At 36.5% G+C, this 12,987-nt stretch overlaps 1 protein-coding gene across 1 annotated transcript in view; it reads right to left on the reverse strand.

Annotated features, from left to right (window-relative positions):
* Positions 1-2,534: 2,534 nt before the first annotated feature.
* Positions 2,535-12,987, reverse strand: part of LOC124282595 — a 105,869-nt gene continuing 95,416 nt past the window's right edge. Inside the window, exon 4 of the mRNA XM_046718615.1 lies at positions 2,535-6,141. Coding sequence (XP_046574571.1) covers positions 5,992-6,141 — 150 coding nt within the window. The 3' untranslated portion in view covers positions 2,535-5,991. The remainder of the gene's footprint in view (positions 6,142-12,987) is intronic.

Raw genomic sequence — 12,987 nt, forward strand, 5'->3', positions numbered from 1 at the left:
TGGAATGTAAACAATTGCTCCGTACATCGAAAACTGTCGCAAGCGGTGTTGTCGGTGTTTGCCGAACTGGCCTCAATCACAAGTTGCGTTGTAGGATATTCGTAACGACCGCTCCAAGGGACATAACTCTATGGGGTACGCTTGAAATAATGTTCGGCCGGTAGAGGGAGCGAGAGTCGATTTAATGCAAGGTCCCATTAGTTCCTTTGAACTTTATAAGTTAATATTGTAATCTAAATACGTAATATTTTTCGAATAAATTATATGGTAGCTTCCCTGAGGGCTGACAGTTAATATAATTGAGAGAAATGCACTATGTATTTTTAGAGAAATGTGGTGTGACATTGTGCCTTTAATGTATTGAAGAAATATGACCCTACAGTTAGGCACTTCTGCGAAGCATCTTCATTTGATGTGCCAGAGTTGCATACCTTAGGTGAGTCAGGACATTCATGTCATGAGGTTTGAATAAAAGAAATAACCTGCTTCAGCCCTGGGTCTGATGGTCTGAGAACTATGTTGGCTTCTTGTTTCATACAAGATATACAATGAATGTTGGTGTATTAATATACTGAACAGAAAAGTAATTAATCATGAATATTTTGGGAGATACCATTTCATTAAAATATACTATAAAATATACATGATCACTAACTTATTTTCTTGAGTAATGAATAAAAGACAATAAAGAAAGAACACAATTCATGTAAGATATTAAATGTACAATTTATTTTGATTATATTTACAGTGCATTTCATGTGCTTCATGTTTCATAAACATTGTATTCAATGTACAGCACAACACAACGTTTCACATGTTGAAAATATGCTAATGAATAACCCACTTTCATCTGATAAAATGCCACATTGTCAAATCAGTTAAAAACAAAATTATTGTGTATTTACCATCTATGCATTTCCAGCTGCCTTTGAAACAAACAAAAGGAAGATCTGTTTCATCTATTTGATCTTCTGTTCATGAATTTTCCCGGTTTTGCAATATTTTTCTGATTCAACATGATGACTGAAGACATACTGATTGAAGACAAAACCATTTGATATTAACATCCCATTACAATGGTCTCTGACAATCCCATTTGAATGAAAACACCGGGCCCGTTTCACAAAGCTATTGTAGTGCTACGTCGTAAGTCTATGTTAAAGTATGGGAGTTACCATCATCTCAGCGCTACGATTGCTTTGTGAAACGGGGCCCAGGGCCCTAATTCTCGAAATGTTCGTAGCCCTAAGAATTCTTAACTTTGATCGTAGCCAATGTGTTAAGAATGGGCTTAAGAAGTTCGTAGGGCTACAAACGTTTCGAGAATAGCTAGCCAGGTTCTTAACCCATATGACACATCATTAATGTTCCAATACTGCAAAAAATTCCTGGAAGAACAATTTGAGTTGAGAATAATTATCATATATGTTGTTGAGATCCTTGAATGAATGACTGGTGTTCATTCATTTCAGAGTGTGCATATTCATTGCTTTTATTCCACACAGGTCGTATTGTTTCCAGAGAGGTGCTATTTCAATTTTCAAGTTTCTTTGCCCATGTGTCCAGAAAACTGACTTTGGATTTCTTAACCTGTGAAGTCTACATCAGATGTTGATTCAAGGAATCATGGCATTAATAACACATGTCAAACAATGTGACAAGAAATATCCTGATATCAATACTGAGAGCTTTACAACTTTACAGCCTTCCAAGACCAACTCACAAAAATCCCTGAAATAAGAACAAATATTTCACAATGTTTCACAAAATATGTTTGAATAACAGTTGGATGCAGTGAACAAAAAACCCAAGGATATTTCACCAATGTCCTTACAAACTGTGAGTAGTAAGTATAGAAAACGCTATTCTAACAAAACAAACCCAGTCATTTCCCCCCCCTGAAAATTGCCATGTTAAAATGTAACTTCTTTGTGAGTTTAGAAGTTGGAGCAATTATCATGCAAGTGATAACAGTGTTAGATCTAGGGCTGGGCTGGGTACCTGGATACCCCGGATGGGTGGGTAATGAGTTGGACCTGTGTACCTGTCTCAATCCCCGGACCGTTACGGTCTTGTTACTAATACATTAAACAATGTAATATTTCATGATTAAAAAGTTGTATTGTCTTTGAAGATTTAGACATAATTTACAGTCACTTCTTTTGAATGTAATACATGGTTAGGATATTGAAAAACTCGAAATTTTACCCACCAAGCTGAAGAATATATTGCCATTTCTTATAAATTTGATGTCAGGAATTAACATAACGGGTATCCAGGTAGGGTAGGGTAAGATAATAGGGGTGGGGTACCCGGGTAGAAAATTTGGATCTGTCCCAGCCCTAGTCAGATCCTACTCCAAAACGTCCCTCTCACTGTAATAAAGAAGTTGTTCACCCATATATTGTCATCCTTCCTTATGTTAAAATGAGTCAATTTTCATTAATTCATTAGAAGCAGTACTACTACCCTCAAAACTGTGGTCTTGAAGACTTTTCTCGCCTACCTACATTGATATTAGTCCAGTTAATAACAACAGGCCCAATAATACATCGACTATGTTTACCGTCATCACATTTCATGTGGCAACAGCAAACAGATTGACTTGTGACTGAATACATCTACAAAGTGAACTAGCCATCTTTGGTATTTGAAAGTGGAAATTTTAAATCCACATGTTCCATATCTTAAAACCTTAAATACAACTAAAAAGAAAACAAAACTAGGTCTAAAAGGCTAAAATTGACAAAAAACAATTCAAATAAAAAATGATGATGTTCACAAATTAAATTTGAAAATGTAACTGAAATGTTACTAACATAGCAAATCAAAGTTTATCTCTAACAAAGCTTTCATTTTGATTACGGGATTGATTAGGAACAATTCTACTATTCTCCAACAAACTACTTTTTACTGAGCACCAAATTATCTATTGATGTTCAATAATAACATAAAAATGATTTTCCACTAAGAAACTGCTAATTGTTTCACCACTGCTACCAAACCATTCAGCATATTTTAATGACAAACTACACATTCCTCTCCCACAGAAATCAAATGGATGTTCCCAACACCGTTCAAACTATCACGCTCAGGATTCACACAACTGGCTTCCATTATCAATAACAGACATATATTGACACTTTGAATCAAGTATACACTACACAACAGTGTCAATGATATTTTATTCAATATATATATAGAATGCATGCACACATATATAATTTAAGATCATATATATCTTAAGAATGCATGCATGCATATATACCTATCTATTATTTAAGATCATCATAAAACGGAATTGAATGACAACTTCTAAACACTGACATATTCCAGTATATGGGAACTATGACATCCACAATACATGTAGGTGCTACATTTTACTGAATATGAATATGAACAGTTTTGACAACATAATCTGAAGTGTTCCCAGAGGTGGTGGTTTAGCCCATTTGATAAAGTGCTTGTGCAGATAAACCTACTTCAGTCCCTCAGTTTGCTGATGTGACAGGTTACATCATAAGCTGTATTTCCTATGAAATATATTTCTTCTTCGGTCCATGTTAATCGTCACATTTTTCTTATTGGACAATACACTGTTTTAGCAAAACATTGTCTATGAGGAAAGAGAAGCCATGTTGAAGGGAGACTACTCTTGGTGACTTATTACTGAGCCCGAGCTGGGAAGTCATGTAACTGTTTTCTACCACTTTGAAGATGCATATTCAATAACAACTATTTTTACAGCTGAACATACATTGAAGTTCAAACAAAAAATTAACATGCTTGCAACCACAGTTTAGATATATGATCAATAAAGTTCTGACACTAAATTTTTATGGTTAATGGTTATAATCAGGCATTTTAAAATGGAAACAATTGTCCTCAATGTGTAGGTATTCAATTTGATTGTAAACATCTGAACGTTAATTTCCTTTAAGGTAGGGGAATGCTTTATACCATAATACGTTTACCACAGATGGTGGCAGGGTGAGTGAGTGAGTTGGGTTTGAAGCTGCCTTGAACATCAAATCCCAGCATGTCTGCCTAATGTGGGAAGAGACCCAGAAGTGATGGAGGTCTCACACATTCACCACTTTGGTGAAATCCATGAGTGCCAGTATGGTGGTGACAAAATTTGAAACATAATCAAGGCAAACCAGAAATAGAAACCATTGGATCAAAGAACACAACTGCACACGAAACTGTAGTGCCAAGGACAACTGAGCCACTCACCCCTTGACACCCTCATCAGATACCTTCCCCACTGTCTCATCTCTAGAAGTGACAGTAAAACATCTGATTCATGTCTTGAACTTCCTGAAAACAACATTTTGTTGTCCAAACAATCTGGATTTCATAAACAAATTCACATAAAAACATTTTGAGACAACCTGGATATGAAGGTGTAAATGGCAAGTAGGTACTAAGATGACATCCTTTGTTACAACTGTAACACATATAGATAATGAGGCTGTCATGAAGCATTTGCCTCATGTTACATGGAAGTATTGTGTTACAAAGAAGCTGATCTGGTCATGAGTCAAAATGGTTTGAATGTCAGTGATGGTGCTGCCAATATTGATGCCAATGTTTGGTCTTAGAAGAATGCTCATAGATATTATGGACTGATTGGTTTAGAAGCTAGACAGGGTGCACTGACAGGGTACTTGATACAGTGAATAGTGCAGCAAACACTAATATAGTTTTAGTTGCATTTGCAACCAAATCTGTACACACGTACAAAACAAATATTTTACTCTATATACAATGATGTACATAGTTGAATATGATTGAAATGACTATGTCAAAGTTAATATCTATATCATAAAGGTAGTCATCAAGCTGTCATCCCAGTCACTGCTTAATCCAAGAACAGTAACTCTGGAAATTAACAATAGCATCACTGGATTGTCTGGTCAAGACTTGATTGTTTGCAGGTCAAGTCTTTAGCAGGATTACTGCTGGGTTGCATCAGGGCAACAAACAATTATATTAATTTTCAACTTAATACTACACAACTCCTAGTCCACGGCAGTAAAATCTTTGCTAAGATAGAACTTGTGATGGACACTTGACTTGCTTGAATGAATGATACATGAAACTATTTGTTTGGTTTCTCCAGTAGTAAATACTATTTTTTTACATATAAATTCTGTGACTGACACTTGACTTGCTTGATTGTTAGAAAATATTTTTCATTTGGATTACGCACGTTGCTCACACCTTTCATTCATATCGGATTCTACGGGAACACGCATGACTCCGTTATGAGCATGGCTCAGTTATATCACATATGACCCAGTGAGATCAGATATGATCCTGATTCTGTTAGAACATGTATGACTTGGATCACATATGATATAACTGAATCATATCATCTCATTTGGATCATATATGACTCATTGTGATCATATTGGTAACTTGGATCATCCATGACTCAATTGGATCATATAAGAACATATTAGATCATGTGTGACCCAATTAGATCATATTGACTTAACAGGATTATATATGACTCACTTGGATCATATGACTCACTTGGATCATGCATGACTCAATTAGATCATATAAGAACATATTAGATCATGTATGACCCAATTAGATCAAATGTGATCCAATTAGATCATATTGACTTAACTGGATTATATATGACTCACCCGGATCATGCATGACTCAATTAGATCATGTATGACCCAATTAGATCAATTGTGATCCAATTAGATCATATTGATTTAATTGGATTATATATGACTCACTTGGATCATGCATGACTTAGATCACAAATAAATCATGTATGACCAAAACAGATTACATATGCATTCTTTACATCACATAGCACTCAATTACATCACACACAACTAGCCTGGATCACAATATGATCCAAGCCAGTTCCAGCAACGGACACAGGCATACATCCCTATGGTGAGGACAATCACACGTTCTTTAGGCACAGGATGGGCTTGCATATCTTGGAAGCAGGGTTTGCATTCATGACTTCCCTGGAAGTACGACCATGCACTGTATTGTGCCCACCCAGCCATTCCCTGGTTGAAGCTCTTCCCATGTGTACTCCTCTTCTGACGTCCGATTCAACAACACACGGGTGTCACTGTTGTAGTCACAGGATACTTCAGGGATCTGAAGGAAGAGAAAACAGGCACGATTGAGGGAGTTTGTTTTGTCTCTACCTTGGGTAGTATTTCATCACAACCTGTCGATGTGAGAGGTGAAGCAGAAATGTAAACACTGGTGAAACCCTGGGTGTGGCGCTTAGAAACCTGGAAACATAACCAAGGTTAAACCACTATCATGACGTCATGCAGTGGCTGTTACAGTTTCTACTTTAGTTTGTTTAACGCCACACTCAGCAATATTCCAGCTATAAGGCGGTGGCCTGTAAATAACCGAGTCTGGGCCAGACAATCCAGTGATCAACATCATGAGCAATGGTGTACTCAGTTGGGATATGGTGACATGTGGCAACCACGCCAGCAAGTCTGACTATCTGATCCTGTTAGTCGCCCCTTATGGCAAGCATGGGTTGCTGAAGACAAATTCGAATTCTGATCTTCACTAGTTCGATTTGAATAAACAACAAACCAACGGACCAAACCTTATTCAAATCATAACATGACTACTTGATTCCCCACTGGTCAACAGGAGCCTTGAGTTGACCCCAGTACAATATATTCAACTAACATTTCATTCTCCACCTCTACACACCTAACACATGGTCTCTATTACAACGCAGTGTTAACCAGCAGGCTAACTAATGCCCAGGCGGTCAAATCCACAACTGTTTCGTCTGATTTTTGCCCAAACAGATTGGATATTGATTTGTTCAGATTGGTGGAATTTTCCCACACTGAGACCCTGATATGTCATGAAGGAAGACAATCGTCCCACCTTGCCCTCCCTAAATCAATGAAACCACGGCTTTCTTAATACCAGAGTAATTGGTACAAACAAGAACTTATTCCAACCAGACTGGTATTTATGCCTTTAGGGTCGTTTTCTCTAATGAGCAAATCCAGAAGCTCACCAGTTGTTATTTCAAATGAACGACAGTGGTAGAAATGGATGAGCAGTTAAAGCAAGCTGAGGTACCATCTGAACATTGACATTGTTTGTGTATGTCATCAATTTGGTGAACAATCAAACATATCTTTTTAAATTAATTACCATATATGTAACTGCTTCAGTAACCCCAACCACACCCGACACCCTTGCCTACCCTCATATCAACCAAACAACCCCACCCCACCATATCAACCCAGCCTGCCTCCCTGCCAAACTACCCCACACAACACCCTTGCCTACTCTCATATCAACCAATCACTCCTGCCCCCACCATATCAACCCACCGGCCTGCCCTCCCAGCCAACCACCAGCAGCCCCCACACACACAAAACACCCTTGCCTCCTCTCAGATCAACCAATCACTCCTACCCCACCATATCAACCCACTTCTGCCTCCCTAACCCCCAACCACACCCAACACCTGTGCTACCTCAACCACACCCACCCAACTCCCCTTCACGACCACCCGACACCCCTGTATTCTTCCACAGTTGTTCTCACCGTTACTTGTAAATATGGCTGTGCTGGAAGCTGATATTGCTCCAATTAAATTTTCATGCTGTACAGGCAAGCTTATTGATTAAACATTTGCTGTAATATTCAACAGCGCTGCTATGTTTTGAATAACACCACATGGCATATATTTGTTTACCAGCAGTAAATCATGGCCATATAATGTGATAATGATTAACAGAAACACGAGCTGTAACATTGTAACAGTGGTTAACATGGCAACACACTTGATTTTTGACGTTATTCCCCTAGAAAGGAAACACATACCTTCCGAAAAGGTGTGCAAGAAGAAACTGAGACACTTTAGCAATACCACAATGGTTGCTATTAACATGGTTTCACTAATTTGCACCAATGTGAAGAATCAAACCTAAGTTTTGAGCATGACAAATAATCACTTGAACCACTAGCCTTAGTAACACAGCTGCTCTCTGAGGATGTTGCTGTTCTGGGCCAAGTATATATACTCCAATCTTACAGTGAGTGAATGAGTGAATGAATTTAGTTTAATGCCGCACTCAGCAATATTCCAGCTATATGGCGGCGGTCTGTAAAGAATCGAGTCTGGACCAGACAATCCAGTGATCAACAGCATGAACATCGATCTGCGCAATTGGGAACTGATGACATGTGTCAACCAAGTCAGCGAGCCTGACCACCCGATCCCTTTAGTCGCCTCTTACGACAAGCATGGGTTACTAAAGATCAATATTCTAACCCGGACCTTCACGGGTCCCAATCTTACAGACATACTGCAATATTGCAGTTCAATCAGCGGATGAAAGTTTGGGGGGGTCAAGTTCAGAACATTAACAAGGGACAACAGGAATGGTTTTCACACATCGTACCCATGTGGGAAACGAACCCAGATCCTCAGCTGTAACCATTAGGCTACCTGTGCAGGTTGAATAGCAGTACCTTGTACCGCTGACCCACCCATGGAAGATGGACAAAATCACAGACTACAAGCCTCAACAATGACATTATTTTGACACCCTGAGTAGGTGATATAAATGTCGCAAATAACCGACTTGCAACCTGTTCCATCCACTCACTATTCATTGAACTGTAAGTAAATAATATTGTAATGTTAGCTCATCAAGATCTCTACTCATGAATAGATCCATTATTCAGTTTCAGTGTGTTATTAGTCTGCCATTTGCCAAGCTAATTGAATACAGGAATACAGCTGTGACGCACGGAACTCCCAGTTGTTTGGACAAACTGTCTGAAACACTATCTGCAAGAATAACAATCACGTAAAATCTCATGTTCACTTAATTGTATTACAAACTGAAACGTGACAATTTCTACAGTTGCTATGGTTACTTTCAGACTTGTTTTTACAACTTCTACAAATTAACTTTGAAGATATCTATTTTTTACTTTGAGAAGTGATTTTCCTTAAGAACAAATTACATATTTTGGCACAAGTTGTCAAAAAATGCTTTGGAAATTTATATTTTTGGAATAAGGTTTAGCTTTCAATTATAATGGACAGTTATATCTAACAACTTGTTTCATACTCAGCATGCCCAGGGCAATTTGTCTCTGACAATTACGACAATTTACAGGTATTTCTTTCACAGTTGCTTCCAGTTGTGTTTCCGGCACCACATAATGATCAAAGTCGGCCAGATTTGGGGTTGAGTTCTGTTTATTTGATCAACAACCAGATTTATCCAGAGTATTTTCATTTGGATCGATAATTGTAATGGTAACAATACTCTGGCATGGCTAAGCCTCATATTATCTGATAATCAAACAAAAGTTTACACAAACAATTTCTTTTGAACATACTTTGCCAAGTGTTCCAGTATAAAGTGAGAACAACAACTACTGTGGATAACATACCAAATGTTTCACAACCAACAAAACAAACAAAAATCAAAAACAATTACTATTTTGTCAAAGAACTTTGTGCCTGTTTGTTATCAGTACAATATATCTGTTACTACCAGGAACACATTATCAAGAAGCAAGAGTTTGGTATTTTGAAAAATAGCAGCTTTGAAATATACCTGACATATTTTGAATTAGTTTGAAAAATGACAGCACTCAATGGTACTGGAGCTCACCTATATTATATAGAACTTGAATTGAGAAGAAATGGTAAACTAGCTGCCTTGTATTATCATACCATGCTGTCTCACTCTTAGACAAAATGACCTAGCACTGACATTGTTTCATAACTTGTCCATACATTCAGTAATAGTTAATGACACTGTTTCATAACATCTCCATACATTCAGTAATAGTTAATGACATTGTTTCATAACTTGTCTAATAGTTAATGACATTGTTTCAACTTGTCCATACATTCAGTAATAGTTAATGACATTGTTTCATGACTTGTCCATACATTCAGTAATAGTTAATGACACTGTTTCATAACTTGTCCATACATTCAGTAATAGTTAATGACATTGTTTCATAACTTCTCCATACATTCAGTAATAGTTAATGACATTGTTTCATAACTTGTCCATACATTCAGTAATAGTTAATGACATTGTTTCATAACTTGTCTAATAGTTAATGACATTGTTTCATAACTTGTCCATACATTCAGTAATAGTTAATGACATTGTTTCATAACTTGTCCATACATTCAGTAATAGTTAATGACACTGTTTCATAACTTCTCCATACATTCAGTAATAGTTAATGACACTGTTTCATAACATGTCCATACATTCAGTAATAGTTAATGACATTGTTTCATGACTTGTCCATACATTCAGTAATAGTTAATGACATTGTTTCATAACTTGTCCATACATTCAGTAATAGTTAATGACATTGTTTCATAACTTCTCCATACATTCAGTAATAGTTAATGACACTGTTTCATAACATGTCCATACATTCAGTAATAGTTAATGACATTGTTTCATAACTTGTCCATACATTCAGTAATAGTTAATGACATTGTTTCATGACTTGTCCATACATTCAGTAATAGTTAATGACATTGTTTTAATGACATTGTTTCATAACTTGTCCATACATTCAGTAATAGTTAATGACATTGTTTCATAACTTGTCCATACATTCAGTAATAGTTAATATTGTTTCATTCAGTAATAGTTAATGATGACATTGTTTCATAACTTGTCCATACATTCAGTTAATAGTTAATGACACTGTTTCATAACATGTCCATACATTCAGTAATAGTTAATGACATTGTTTCATGACTTGTCCATACATTCAGTAATAGTTAATGACATTGTTTCATAACTTGTCCATACATTCAGTAATAGTTAATGACACTGTTTCATAACTTCTCCATACATTCAGTAATAGTTAATGACACTGTTTCATAACATGTCCATACATTCAGTAATAGTTAATGACACTGTTTCATAACTTCTCCATACATTCAGTAATAGTTAATGACACTGTTTCATAACATGTCCAAACATTCAGTAATAGTTAATGACACTGTTTCATAACTTCTCCATACATTCAGTAATAGTTAATGACACTGTTTCATAACATGTCCATACATTCAGTAATAGTTAATGACATTGTTTCATAACTTGTCTAATAGTTAATGACATTGTTTCATGACTTGTCCATACATTCAGTAATAGTTAATGACATTGTTTCATGACTTGTCCATACATTCAGTAATAGTTAATGACACTGTTTCATAACTTGTCCATACATTCAGTAATAGTTAATGACATTGTTTCATAACTTGTCCATACATTCAGTTATAGTAAATGACATTGTTTCATAACTTGTCCATACATTCAGTTATAGTTAATGACATTGTTTCATAACTTGTCCATACATTCAGTAATAGTTAATGACATTGTTTCATGACTTGTCTATACATTCAGTAATAGTTAATGACACTGTTTCATAACTTGTCCATACATTCAGTAATAGTTAATGACATTGTTTCATAACTTGTCCATACATTCAGTTATAGTAAATGACATTGTTTTATAACTTGTCCATACATTCAGTTATAGTTAATGACATTGTTTCATAACTTGTCCATACATTCAGTAATAGTTAATGAACAAACTCAACATCTGTTGCAAATGAATATTCATCAAGCTAGTGTGTCCAGGATTTACTTACATATAATGCATGATTTGAAATATCACTGGCAATGTCTCTAAGATGAAATACTTACATATAACGCATGCTTTGAAATATCGCCAGCGTTTTACATATAATGTAATTTTTAGAGTAAAATTGATATTTTATACTTATCCTGACTCATGCTCTTTTGCTTGTCTTCTTCTTCTTGCTAACATAGTGGAACACTTGTATCTCCTTATTTGAAGCTCCCTTCAAAATAAAATCACTAATTGGTACTCACCACGAGTTGCTCCCCTTTGTCTCCCCTGGCGGGAAAAGGTGTCGCCACCCTCTGGCCATGTGCTCCACTCTCTCCTGATTTAGCGAGCCCAACACTTGAATTTACAGGGAAATCCAAAGTGTTATGTGGGAGGATGGGAGGGAGCACTCATGAGTCAGGATAAGTATAAAATATCAATTTTACTCTAAAATTACATATTTTTCCTTATCCTGACTCATGCTCTTTGCTTGTAGCATCCTAATGGAACGGAGGTGGGTAACAGAATACTTTGGATTTATAATTAGTGATTTTGTATAGATATATTGTAATATCTCCTCACGGAACTTCATGAAGTCTTAGATTTAGGATGTTTCCTGTATAAAGAAAACCATAGGTTATATAAAGCCATTAAGGGGAATTACATTATGAATATATTGAACAATACATATAAATTATATATATATATATATATAGGTGACTCTGATAGAGGCACTGAAATTGACTATATCCAAGTATATGCTTAAGGTAGAATACTTAAGCTGAACATATATACATAGCCCTAAAACTCCTTAGAGTTATAAGCTAGATGAGTATGTATAAAATACATATTAATCTTGTGAGGCTAATATTTTAACGCCACGCAGGGACTGGTCAGTTGCTGAGCGAGGACCAGTGGTCCGAATGGTGGAATGCCAGAGACATCTTCTGTAGTGATGTCTCTTAGGTAGTGATTAGCAAATACCATGTTAGATTTCCAATAGCATCCTTCCATAATCGCGGTTCAAGGAACAGTTACCGTAGGGCTTAGGGTAGAGGCCAGTGCCCTGATCTCATGTGGATTAGATGCTGTTGGTGGGTCCAAGCTCAAGCTGCCTTGTAGGCACGGAGAATGACAGTCCTTATCCAAATAGATATTGTGGTCCGTGACACTTCTGTTTGATTCAGAGGGCTTATAATGGGATGAATAAACGCTTGAGAAATCTTCTCCTTGTTTTGATCGTCAGAATAAACTTTGAGCCTTACCGACACAGTGATAGGTCTTGTGTATCTTGTGATCCGAGAATAGAGGA

The sequence above is a fragment of the Haliotis rubra genome, unplaced genomic scaffold (genome assembly GCF_003918875.1).
Source record: "Haliotis rubra isolate DU_JTF1 unplaced genomic scaffold, ASM391887v1 Scf30, whole genome shotgun sequence".
NCBI classification, from domain to species: Eukaryota; Metazoa; Mollusca; class Gastropoda; order Lepetellida; family Haliotidae; genus Haliotis; species Haliotis rubra.